Source organism: Mesoplodon bidens (assembly GCF_964165515.1).
Source record: "Mesoplodon bidens genome assembly, chromosome: 13".
NCBI classification, from domain to species: domain Eukaryota; kingdom Metazoa; phylum Chordata; class Mammalia; order Artiodactyla; family Ziphiidae; genus Mesoplodon; species Mesoplodon bidens.
Genome location: NC_138169.1, coordinates 27,532,676 through 27,545,952, shown reverse-complemented (window position 1 = coordinate 27,545,952; position 13,277 = coordinate 27,532,676). Strand labels below are relative to the sequence as shown.

At 55.1% G+C, this 13,277-nt stretch overlaps 1 protein-coding gene across 1 annotated transcript; it reads right to left on the bottom strand.

The window, feature by feature from the left end:
- Positions 1-2,092: 2,092 nt before the first annotated feature.
- On the bottom strand, positions 2,093-13,271 carry LOC308627120 (cell division control protein 45 homolog). The gene is made up of 7 exons (XM_081252885.1): positions 13,241-13,271; positions 7,238-7,376; positions 7,080-7,163; positions 6,521-6,639; positions 5,147-5,223; positions 3,537-3,602; positions 2,093-2,222 (listed from the first exon to the last, which is right to left on the bottom strand). The coding sequence occupies exons 2-6, from the start codon at positions 7,241-7,243 to the stop codon at positions 3,538-3,540; spliced, it is 351 nt and encodes a 116-aa protein (XP_081109011.1). The 5' UTR covers positions 7,244-7,376; positions 13,241-13,271; the 3' UTR covers positions 2,093-2,222; position 3,537.
- Between the last annotated feature and the right edge of the window lie 6 nt (positions 13,272-13,277).

Below are 13,277 nucleotides of genomic sequence, written 5' to 3'. Positions count from 1 at the left end.
CTGGTCCCCAGGCACCACCGGACGGGCGTTTTCCACCTGCCCTGCCAGGGTTCAGCCATCTCTGGGTCGCCTCACATGGCTAGACATCTATACAACACTGACTCCATCCTTTCCGCCAATAGTGCAGTGGGAACAGGGGCAAATCCAGGATGTGTGCTGGGCTCCAGCAGAGCTGGCTGCAGGTTGAGAAGCGCGTTGCCATGGGGAGGAGGCACCCTCGGCCGGCTGCCCAGATTCAGCTTCAGCCCCTCCATCCTAGCTCTCTGCACAGGGCCTGTGCCCATCTTGGTGGTCTGGCAGCCAGCCCAGACTTGGGCCAACCATCAGCACCTCTGTGTCAGCCCCTGCTGGGAGCACCGTGTGACCTTCCTCCTTTGGGTGGGATTCCTGGAGGGCAAAGCAGACCAGAGCTGTCACAGCCACCAAGAACTCACTGCTTCCAGGGCAGAAGAGAACAGTGGACAGGATCAGGGGCTGCTGGGAGTTCCAAGCCCAGCCAGTGCAGAGGGCTTGGCAAATGCCCCCAAACTCCACCCTGAGGGCCATGTCCAGAAATGCCTGGGCCGGGTCCAATGGCAAGGAGTCTCCCAGGCCTGGCCAGGTTCCTCACTGTAGGGAGGGGCAGAACCCAAGGACATGGGCTCAGGGCAGCTACTGTGAACATGGCCCTGAATCCCAGAACTTCCAGGGAGGCTGAACTATCTGGGGGCCTTAGCTCCCAACAGTGGGATGACTATAGAGGGATGGGCCCCATGGCACAGAGGTCCTTAGCCTTTATGGCAGCCCTGCCTGAGCCTGACCTAGAAGAGCTCCCAAGCGAGCAAGTGTGTGATCCTGGAGCCTCAGCTCTTGGTGGGGTAGGAACAGAGGTCCTTCCACTTCTGCTCTGGCCACAGGGTCCAGGCAGTGTCAGGTACAGGGTGTCTGGCCCAGGCGCAGGCCTAAGGCTGCCTCCTCCACAGCCCAGAGCTCTCTTGACTCCAGGGCCCCAGGCGTCAGCCGGGATTCTGAATGGTAGCTGCCCAGCCCTCAGCTTCTGCAGATGGCCAGGGTGGGCAGCTTGAGGGCCCTGGCGGGGCAGGCTGCTGTCCCCGACCCATGCTGGGAAGGGCAGGGGAAAACTCCACTGCCAGAGGTCAGGTGGGAGGAGCAATGCAGCTCCAATGCAGCTGACACCACTGCCCACTACCCCTCCCCAAGGCCCACCCTGAGACCTGGCCCCCCTAACCCGTGTCCTCAGTTCCTGAACACGATTTCTGGGCTTTTCCCACCAACATAAGTGCTGCCCAGACCACTCTGCCACCTCTTGCCCGTGGCCCCAGGTGCCACACCTAGGTGGCCATGGCCCTCCAGCCTGCCTGCTCCCCTGGCACCCGAGCTCTGTGCAGTGGTACAGATGGCCTCAGCCACTTGTGTGAATGGCTCTCTCCGCGCCAAAGGACAGAAATGGCATCCTCCTTGCCTCCAGATCCCCTCAACCCTGGCAGGTGTCCTGGGGACAACTGGGAGGGTGGGGCCAGCTGATCCCACGGCTTCCCTGACAGAGAACTCTTGCTGCTCCGAAGACTTTGGAGGTTGCTGAGGCCTGTCTAGCTTGGACCTTCTACGATAGGACGTGGGCGAAGCTGACCCCGAAGCCCCTCAGCAAGCCCCTCCCTTCCTGAATTGGGGCCCCGCCCTTGCTATCCCTGCCTGACTCGCCTGGTGGTGCCTGCCATGTGCCCAGAAGGTGGGGGGCGCCTGGACAGGCAGGTGCTGGGGGTAAGATGATGGCCGTGGAGGGTGGGCCTGGGAGGGGTACACAGTCAAGAGGGTGGGCTTGAGATGCTGCCAAGGCCAGTGGACAGGAGGAAGTGGTGGGAGGGCGAACCGAGCCAGGTCCTGGCTGGCATCAAAGTGGTCAGTGGAGGTGCTGAGGGGCTTGGCCTCTGCCCACTGCTGTCCAGGGAGCCTGGAAGCTGCCCCCCATGCTGAGTTCCTGCTGGGCATCGGGGTGCCCAGGGCACAGGATCAAGGTCCCTCTGGACATACAAGGCTCAGAGAACAACCAAGCACTGGCCTTGTGACCAGAGCCAAGATTGGGGCACCAAACCTAAAATAATCATTTTATTCCATTAAAAACACTGTCCCTGCATCTAAAACTATGTCCATAACTTACAATCTAAATAAAAGCCAGTTAATATAAATAAGGAGAAGGAGGTCACTTCTGAGGAAATCAAACTCTGGAAGAGAAAAGAAAAAATAAATTTCAAACAATTCTGATGGTTCCCCAAATCAAAAAACTGCCCAGGCCTTCCCACTGCCGTGCTAAGCGGCTGCTTCTGAGCAGCCCCACCACTGACGGGTGGGGGGTAGCACCTGCTTTCCTGTCTGCTTGAGTACCTTAGGCCACACGGCTCCTGGCGCCTCCTCCCCTTACAGACCCTGCCTGGCGGCTTGTCTAGCCTTGGCACTGCCCCCAGCACGCTGCCCCTCACCCTCCCAGGCTGGCCCACCTGGTGCCGTCTTGGCGGCAGCTCGCACATGGCCCTGGGATCATCACCAAGCAGGCTGCAGGGAGGGGTCTGCCTCAGATGCCAGCCCCACTGCCCAAGACCCCCATTTGTAACCTTTGATTTAACCCTCCCCCCCAACAAAGGCCCTTGCTGAGGCCCAGCCCTTGAGACTCAAGGGGTGTCAGCCCCAGTTCAGATGAGGACACAGGGGCAGCCCGGTGAGGCTCCCCACAGACGTCACGTAAGACCCAATCTGCCCCCAGAGCCCTGTGCCCCCTGAGAGAGGGGCTGGGGGAGGTCCCTGAGGCCCCTAGGCCATTCTCAGCAGAGCCCACCAGGGCACCCACACTCCCAGCTCACCAGGGACAGGGGGCGGAGGAAGGACCCTGGGCCGGCAGGAGGGATCCCCCACACCGGAGCCTGGATGGGGCCCGTGTGCCACAGCCACGACTCCAGCCGGGGCTCAGGGAGATGCCGGGCAGGGCATCCGCTGTGGGGGGGCCTGGGCTGAGAAGGGGTCACTAGACAGAGCAGGCCCCCGGCCCATTTCCCGAGGGCCCTTGAGAAACAGGTGGTGTGTGAGGCACAGGGGACAGCGCTGGCGGGAGCATTGCACTGCACTGTCACAGTGACAGCCGCAGGCGTCCAGGCTCACACAGGGCCCACGGTTTGTAATTCCCCACTGAGCGGCTGCTACCAGCTTGGCCTTCTCAGAAGTCCAGCGCATGAGAGCCCAGATAGACAGACACCCCGTGGGCTCCAGCATAGGGCCTGATGCTGGGGTGAGGGCAGCCCCTGTTCCCAGCCACACCCGGCGCCTTGTGAGCAGAGGAGGGTAAACGCAGCTCCTTCTGAAGGGATCCCAGGAGCTTAATGAAATTAGATCCCTCAAAGTGGCCCATTGTGGTCCTGCCACCAGCCTGGGGACAGCTGTCCCTGGGAACAGGCGCTGGACCCCATCTCCAGCCTCAAACCCAGGTAGGAGCCGGGCTTTGTGGCAGGGCCACGGGAACCCGCCAGCACCCCTCCCCCATAACTCACCCTAGGACAGGAGGGACACGAGTGCGTCCAGGAACTTGCTGCGGTCCTCGGCTTTCAGCTCAATCACTGAAGTAATGAAAGGAAAACATCACTGGGACGGGAGGAACAGGGATAGAGCTGGGGGAGGCCACCAAGTACCAAGTTGACTCCCGCTGCCCGGCGCCCCAGTGGCGACAACCCCCTACCACATTCCAAGGCGCACTTGGCTCCCTGGTGGCCTGGGGCGCTCTGGACCATGAGGCCTATTTAACCGGCCTCCCTGGCTGCCCTGTCAGTGCAGCTGCGGCTGTGGTCTGTGGGCAGGACCCTCGGGGCAGCCAGGGGACCGGCGGTGACACTCTGAACACTACAGCCCTGGCAGAGGGGCCTCCCTCCCACCCGAGTGGTCAGGCAGGAGGCAGCCTTCCATCCTGTTCTGGCTAGTCTTTCAGCTTTGGTGTCCCATCCGTAGAAGGGGACATGGTGCAAATTGACCCATCTCTGGGGGCTGTCAGCCTCAGACAAGCACGGGGCCTCATCATACAGGACAAAACCAGACAGCCTGGCCCTGCAAGCTGTGGGTACCTCAGGCCTCGACTTCCTCCACACCCTGTGCAAGCCGCCCACCCCCGGGGGAAGCCCAGCAGCTCCCAGCCCTCCAGTCCTTCCCATGTGGGAAGCCAGGGCATCCTGCAGGCTGGCCAGCACCGCCTGTCTGCAGTCTCAGGCATGAAACAGGAAGTGGGGGGCTACTGCTGGAGGGGACCCCCCACCACGGAGCCACAGTCTGAGTGGACCCAGCAGGAAGACGCCAGCTCTAGATTCCAGAGGCAAAGGGGTGAAGGCGGGCCTCAGACTCAGAGACTGGTCCCCATTAAGGCATCAGTGGTGATGTGAGAGGTCCTTTCTGAGAGGTGGGCGCTATGGGCTGAAGGTGCCCACCTTGCTATGGTGACAGCCTAACCCCGGCACCTCAGAACGTGACTGTACCTGGCAGTGGGCTTTTACAGAGGTGATCAGGTCACATGAGGTCACTAGGGTGCGACCTGATCCGGTCTGACTGGTGCCCTTATAGGAAGAATCAGGACACAGACATACAGAGGGACGACCATGTGGAGACACAGGGAGACGACAGCATCTACATGCCCAGGGGAGGGGCCTTGGGAGGAACCAGCCCTGCTGACACTTGACCTTCCAGCCCCCAGAACAGTAAGAAATGCATTTCTGTTATTTCAACCCCGTACTCTGTGGTGCTTTATTACAGCAGCCTGGGCTCACTAACACAGGGGTAAAGTGCCACACATCTGAAGAACAGAAAGCAAATATGGCCAAACATGCCATGTTCCACACTGGCATCCAGGGAAGCTGCGGGGGTGCTGGTGGCCTACAGGTGTGGCCCCCCAAAGCCACCATGCGGCAGCGTCACGGCATAGTGGTGGCCAGACCCCCAAGCTCCTTGGTGAAGTGATCTCAGGGGCTGGATCGTAAGGCCAGAGCCAGGTATGCCTGTCAGGGCCCAGATGGGGTGCGGGGCCCGAGGCCAGGGGACTGCTGGCAGGGCACCCCCGGCACTTCCCTGGTTCCAAGGCCAGCACTGACCTTGAAAGGGCCTCAGTGCAGCGGACTCCTACCTGAGAGATCGAAATGGTTGTGCAGTGTCCGGGAGTTGGTGCCTTCCGCCGCCTTCTCAAACGCCCGGCCAAAAAAGCTGGGGACACACAGAGGCGCATTGGGGGCTGTCCCTGCAGTGGACTCTCCCCGCCAGGGACACACAAACTCCTCACTGGCCACAGCCCCGAGGCCTCAGCCCACTCTCTGGACGGCCACTGCCTCTCACCACTGCTTCCGTGTCAGCCCTTCTCAGCCCTCAGGTGGGCGTGTCCCCTGGCACCCCCCCCCGCCCCAGGCACCGTGCTGGCAGCTGGGGCAGGTGAGAGGCAGAGGTTCCGTGGAGCCATGTGGGGATGGGGTCCTAGACACACACAGCAGGTGGGACCAGGGATGGGGAGGGGCCCGCAGGGTGGTGGGGGAGCAGGAGCCCCTCGGGGAGCAGCCTGGTGCCTTGAGGGAGGTTTCGTGGAGACAGCGGGAGCGTGGAGAAGGGGCTCCAGTGCCTGTTGTGGAGAGCAGAGGGCAGAAGGCGGGCAGAGGAGAGCGAGTGCTCCCAGCCTCCACGGCCGCCCTCACAGGAGACTGTGCGCATCCACCGAGCTCACCGCCAGCCGGCCAGCCGTGCACAGACCGGCAGCCCGAGTGAGGACACAGGCAGCCACGGTGCTGCCTCGGGAACCCTGGCCGGCTCCCACCCATGTGACTTTGGATCTGAGACCCTCGAGGGAGCTTTGGAAGGCAGCCCGGCAGCAGGGAAGCCCTTGTCTCAGAGGCCACGGCTCAATGGCCTTTGCAGACGCAGAAGGAGGTCAAAGCTCACAGTGACACAGCTGGGACCAATCCAGACCTAGGGTAAGACCCAGACCCGATCCAGATTTTCAGTGCAAACTCTTTGCTCCTCAGAGGAGGGTTCAGGCCCATGGAGGGCTGAGGGTTCCGCCGCAGCCACAGGGTCACGCACCTTGCTGCCCACCCTGGGTGCATCTGACCCTGGCCGGCCCTCCTCAGGGAGCTGGATGCCCTTGCCTGGAAGCTGGACGTCCACACCACACCTGCACCCCCCACCCCATGCTGGGGTGGGAACTCCCAAGAGGCCTCAGGCCACTCACAGGAACCCGGGTTACCTGGAGCCCAGAGACGTGCCCTCACCGGTGAGCCCCGTGCACTGGTGTCTGTCCTGGGCTTTCAGCATGAGGCCCCAACTGCCCTGCCACCCTCAGGCTCGCCTGCCTGCTGCACCTCCCTGCACTCCGACCCCACTCAGTGCATGCTTGATGCTGCTCCACCCTGCAGCCCACGTGTGTAAGCCCCACCACCCTGCTTCATGGCGGAAAAGGCCATCCCTGGCCTGGCATTGAGGCCAACCCCCCATAGCCCCGGGCCCCAGGACTCACTTCTTTCTGTCGGAGCTGTCGGTCTCTGGTGGGATGCCCACCATGGTTACAGTGCCCTGCTCCGCGCTCAGGGGGGCGGCCATCACCAAGGGCAGTAGCTTGCAGCGCCGGTTCTTCGTCTGCGGAGGGAAGTGCACCTCGGTCACAGTGCCCAGGAGCCCCAGTCCCTCGCTCCCCAAAAGCCTCCAGGGATTCCCTCTTCCCAGAGACACTCAAGTCCCCATGCAGCTTGCCCCCAGCCTCCTGTGCCCCTGGCTGTTCCCTCCCTTACCTCCTTTAGGTCCTAACACAGTTGTCACCTCCTGCAGGAGGCCCTCCGCAGCCCCTGCCCCTGCCCCACCCCACCTCCGCTGAACATGAGCCCCAGCCCTGCGTGCTCTGTGAGGCCCCCCACCCCCCGCCACTTGTCCAAATGACCTGGGTGGTGAGTGATGGCATGAGGTCTGGTGGGAAGTGGAGGGTTCAGGGCTCAGCAGAGGAACACAACTCAGGAAAAGGGAGGCACCTGCCAGCCCCAGCCACTCCCCCCCGCCCCAGGCTGCTGTGTTCCCACCCTCACCGAGCACACGAAGGACTTGAGCAGGTGCTTGCTGAGCAGGCTTAGGGCAGCTGGCCTGGAGAACAGCACAACGTCTGGGGTGCCCTGCAGGGAGTGGGGGTAGGTGGTCAGGGGGAGGCCAGCGGGCGGGGCTGGGGACGTGTCGGTGGGGAGCTGACCTCCATGAGGGAGCAGTAGAGGAAGGGCCCCTGGGAAATGATGAGGTTGGTGCAGAGGCAGCTGGCGATGGTCTGCTGTGTGGCGCGCAGCTGCTGCTTGGCGAGCTCCAGGCCGCGGTACAGCTTGTCCAGGTTCCCCCTGAAACATGGCAGGCGCATGGCTCCAGCACGGGCCGCAGACCGGACACCTGGTTTCTGGGTCAGAGGGGCTGTGGAGCCAACAGTTCACTTCCCTCCCTCCCCAGCTCCCTTTCCGGTGAGAGGAAGGAATAAAAAGTGTCTAAGCCCACAGTGATGGACAGGAGAGGTGCAGGGGTGGGGGGGAGGGGGGGCGGGGTTCATGCTGGCATCAGAAGACCGGAGACTGGAAGCCAGCAGAGGTGCCTCCTGGAAGGTGCTGCAGGGCTCTGACCAGAGAGGCTTGGGGGGCACTAGGGATCCCGCCACCAGACAGGTGGATTTTTACCCTTCCCCCACACAGAGGAGGGTTCCGTTCTGAACACAATAAAATGAGCCCTCTGTGGAGAAGTCAGGTCTTTGAGCAAAGCCTCTGCACCCAGCAGGTAAGGGTCCTAAAGTGTCACATGGGCTTCCCACCCACCAAGATGAAGTGATGCCTTCCGGCCAGCAGGCTTGCCAGGCTTCCACAGCCTTCCCCAACCCCCCCAACTCCTTGAATGTGGAGGACCACCAGACATTTGAGAAATGCCTGTGGCCTGAAAAACCAGCCCTAGTGGAAACATAATTTGGAGACCAAAAGAAAGCTTAAAATAAAGTCTAATTAGTATCTTCAGAGAGATTTGGGCAATATATTCATAAACCAAGAACAGGATGCTATGAAAAATGAACAATCAGAAACCAGGAAGTATTTGTGGAAAGTAAAATGGTTCCAACAAATAAAAAATTCACTCAAAGTCAAGAAAACCTTCCTTACCACAGATAAGACAAACACATGGAAAATATAAAGCAAAAATCAGACACAGAATCATTCTAGGAAGTCTAGAAAGATTAAGAAACAGACATATGTGTGGGGGGAATAGTAAAGGCAGAGTACGAAAGCATTTCCTCAGACTAAAAGGGCTCACCCAAAACCTCAGTCTAATGCATGAAACAAGACCCACTCCACACACCACTAGACATTCTGGAACACTGAGAATCAAAAAAGATCCCGAAATCTTCTGGTGGGGGTGAGGGTGCATTTACAGAGAAACAAGAACCAAAATGGCTCAGACTTCTCATCAACACCACTGGCTGCTGGGAGACAGGGAGCAACCCTGAATTCTGCATGAGCTAAACCAGCAATCAGATGAGGGCAGAAGATACTGTCAGATGTGCAAGAGCTCAGAATGTTTACCTCACATGTGCCCTTTCTTTAAAAGTTGCTTAAGAATTATGTTCTAGCAAAATGGGGGAGTAAAAAAAACAGATGAGGATCCCAAGATGTGCTGGGTCCACCCCAGCAGCACAGTCTGGGCCGCCAGTGGTGGCGGCGGGTGGCAGGACTAGGGAGCTGGAGCCGAGAACAGAGCCCCAGGCTCTCCTGGACAGAAGGGGCTCAGGGAATGAGAGCTGGGAAAACCGGATATGATAAAGGAGGCAATGAAGAGCTCCAGGGAAAACAAAGAGCTGAGCCAGAAAGGAACAGGACCACCGCACATTAGTGACTCTGGAATATTTTATTAGAGCAACCAAGTAACACTATTTACTGATCTTCATCTTTGAGAATCAATCTACAGCCAAAGATAAGACGACTCACATTCTGTCTTCTACCCCACTATTGTTAACCTTGAACATGTGAAAGTATTTTCACATCCTGGGAGGTATGGGGGAGGAGAAAACGAAGGATGCCAACACCCTTTTCTTACCAACTAGGGAGACAAGAGATGCTGGTGAAAGAACAAGACCGAAGTATGTTAAGGTTACAAAGAAACTAAAAATAGTGGCACAACTGTACCAACAGGAGGGGAAGGCGCACAGAAATGGGATGAATGCTCTTTTGTCACAGCAGGAAGTCAGCAGACAATGGCTAAGACTGACCCATCAATTCTGAGAGGAGGCGGAAACAGTCGGCAGTATAGTTTTGTTTTTTTTTTTTTTTTTTTGCGGTACGCGGGCCTCTCACTGTTGTGGCCTCTCCCGTTGCGGAACACAGGCTCCGGACGCGCAGGCTCAGCGGCTATGGCGCACGGGCCCAGCCCCTCCGCGGCATGTGGGATCCTCCTGGACCGGGGCACGAACCCGTGTGCCCTGCATTGGCAGGCAGATTCTTAACCACTGCGTAACCAGGGAAGCCCGGCAGTATAGTTTTTTGATTTCTCCATATTTCTAGATAAAAACAGAGCAACTACATTACAAAACCAAAGACCTAGGACCCACATTTACAACACAAAGAATGCAGAACACCACAGACCCCAAAATATAGGCAGGTGGGAAGAGACCCCCAACTGGCCACCAGATGTGTGGGAGGGAGCAGGGAAGCAGAGACCTAAGAAAGGTGAAACTCCAGGCAACTGGGGACAGTGGCCAAAACTTAAAGAGTTTTGCGCCACGCAAGAGCAGGTGAGTGTGAGGGCCATGGCAAACACCAGGGGGCTGGAGCAGACTAGCTCCCCGTACCAGCCAGAGCTCCTTTCCACTCTGGGCCCCTTGCTGAAGAGAGACGGCTACGAGTGGAACTGAAACTGGGCAAGAGAAGGACAATTCAGAAAAGGAAGGCAGAGGCACTGATCAAACACGCTGGGATTGTCATGGAGGTTCTAGCCAGGCAACTGGTAAGAAGATGAAATAAAAGGCAGTTAGACTGGGAAAGAAGAAGTAAAACCATCTTTATCTGCAGGTGATGTGATCCTGTATATAGAAAATCCTGAAGAATCCACTAAAAAACTGTCAGAATTAATAAACAAGTTCTGCAAGGTTGCAGGACAAGATCAGTATACAAAAATTGATTGTAGTTCTATGCAGTAGCAATGAGCAAACCAAAAATGAAATTAGTAAATTGATTTACAATAGCATCAAAAAGAATAAAATATTTAGAAATAAATCTAATAAAAAGTGTACAGTTTATTCTCTGAACTATAAAACACTGCTGAAAGAAATTAAAGAGGATCTAAGTCTATGGAAAAACATCCATGTTCATGGATTAGAAGACTTAATATTGTTAATATGGCAACACTCCCCAAATTGACCTATAGATTCTATGCAATCTGACTTCTTTGCAGAAATTAATAAGCTAATCCTAAACTTCACATGGAAATTCAAGGAACACAGCATAGCCAAAACCTGCTACAAAACTACAGTAATCAAAGCAGTGTGGTACTGGCATAAGGTTAGACACATGGATCAGTGGGAGAGAAGTGAGAATCCAGAAATAAATTCCCACATGTATGGTCAACTGATTTTCAACATGGGTGCCAAATTAATTCAATGGTAGAAGAAGTCTTTTCAACAAATGGTGCTAGAACAGTCAGATGCCCATACGCAAAATAATTAAGCTGATCCCTTCCTCACATCAGATACAAAAATTAACCTCAAGTGACTCATACACCTAACATAAAGGCTAAAACTATAAAACTCTTACAGAAAACAGAGGTGTAAATCTTTGTGACCTTGGATTGGACAATGGTTTCTTAGCTATGACACCACCAACAAAAGAAACAAAAGAAAAAATAGATAACCCAAACATCATCAAAATTAAAAATGTGCTTCAAAGAACATCAAGAAAGTAAAAAGACAACCCACAGGATGGGAGAAAATATTAGCAAATCATATATCTGTCGAGAGACATATTTAGAATATACAAAACAGTTCCTACAACTCAATCATTAAAAGACAATCCAGGGCTTCCCTGGTGGCGCAGTGGTCAAGAGTCAACCTGCCGATGCAGGGGACACGGGTTCGTGCCCCGGTCCAGGAAGATCCCACATGCCGCGGAGTGGCTAGGCCCGTGAGCCATGGCCACTGAGCCTGCACATCCGGAGCCTGTGCTCCGCAACGGGAAAGGCCACAACAGTGAGAGGCCCGCGTACCGCAAAAAAAAAAAAAAGACAATCCAATTTGGGCTTCCCAGGTGGCTCAGTGGTTGAGAGTCCACTTGCCGATGCAGGGGACACCGAGTTTGTGCCCCGGTCCGGGAAGATCCCGCATGCCGCGGAGCGGCTGGACCTGTGAGCCATGGCCGCTGAGGCTGTGAGTCTGGAGCCTGTGCTCCACAACGGGAGAGGCCACAACAGTGAGAGGCCCGTGTACCGCAAAAAAAAAAAAAAAAAAAAAAAGACAACCCAATTTAAAAAGAGACAGAGGGGCTTCCCTGGTGGCGCAGTGGTTGAGAGTCCGCCTGCCGATGCAGGGGACACGAGTTCGTGTCCTGGTCCGGGAAGATCCCACATGCCGCGGAGCACCTGGGCCCGTGAGCCATGGCTGCTGAGCCTGCGCGTCCGGAGCCTGTGCTCCACAACGGGAGAGGCCACAACAGTGAGAGGCCCACGTACAGCAAAAAAAAAAAAAAAAAAAAAAAAAAAGAGACAGAGGACATACATTTCTCCAAACAGGATACGCAAATGACCAATAAGCACATGAAAAACTGCTCAACATCATTAACCATTAGGGAAATGCACATCAAGGCCACAGTGAGACCACGTCATACCCCTAGGATGGCTGCAATCAAAAAGTTAGACAGTGACAAGTGTTGGTGAGGATATGGAGAAATTCAAACTCTCATACACTGCAGGTGGGGATGTACAATGGTGAAGTCATGTTTTGGAAAACAGTTCAGCAGTTACACAAAAGGTGACACACAGAATCACCACATGAGCCGGCAATTCCACTCGCAGGTATATACCCGAGAGAGGAAAACATGTCCACACAAAAACTCACACATGTGTGTTCACATCATTTTTCATCATCGTTAAAAGGTGGAAACTACCCAAATGTCCATCAACTGATGATGGATAAAATGTGGTCTATCCCTATGATAGAATATTATTTGCAATATAAAGAAAGGAAATCCTGACACATGCTACAACACGGATAAAACTTGAGGACATTATTCTAAGCAGAAGAGGCCAGGCCATAAAGGATCACTTAATGTCTGAGTCCATGGATATGAAATGTCCAGAAGAGCAAATTTATGGATACAGAAAGTAGGTTATTGGTTGCCAGGAGCTGGGGGAGATGGGAGATTTGGGAGGCGATGGCTGAGGGGAGCAGGGTTTCTTTTTGGAGTAATAAAAATGTCGTAAAATTATAGTGGTGATGTTTGCACAGCCTTGTGAATATACTAAAAGCCATTAAATTGTACACTTTCAATGGGTGAGCCATAGAGTATGTGAATAATAGCTCAGCAAAGCTGTTTAAAAAAGTGTGCTTGGGAATGGACCAGGAAACCCCAGAAACCAGGCCCCTCCATTTCTAACACTCTGAAGCTGGAAAAGCTGTGTGAACCATACCTCCCCCGAAAAAGTCAGGAAGACTAAACTCACAAAAAATGAGCAACGATCAAATCCTCTCAGTTATTGTCAGGAAAAAGGACAAGGAGGATAGTCTCCCTCTCAACAGTGAAGGTTAACTAGAAAGACACGCCCCCAAAAGACCAGAACTGTAATATTGTATTTCAAAACAAGCTGAAAGACATTAAAAAAAATAGTACATCTCAGGAAGTGAGATAAGAAAAAATTAGAAGTAAAAGAAAAATAATTAAGAAATGAAAACTATACTAGAAGAAACACAGGAATGAATAAACAATAATGCCTGAAGGAGTATGGGAGGTGAGAAAGAAGAAAAATTTTTAAATCAAAAAGAAAGAAGAAAAGGATTCTAGAGGACATGACACATACTGAAGATGGGCACGTGTCTCGTGCGCCCCCAGCTCAGGTGGACTGTGATCTGGATTCCTGCAAAGACACAGTCACCCCCGTGCCCGGGGGCCCTGTGACCTGCCTCCCTGGCAGTGTGGGGCTGAGGGCCGAGTGGCCGGCGGGGATGGGGGCCCACGGCCAGGCCCACTACCTGGAGAGACTGTCCAGAGCCTGGATGAAGTTATCCG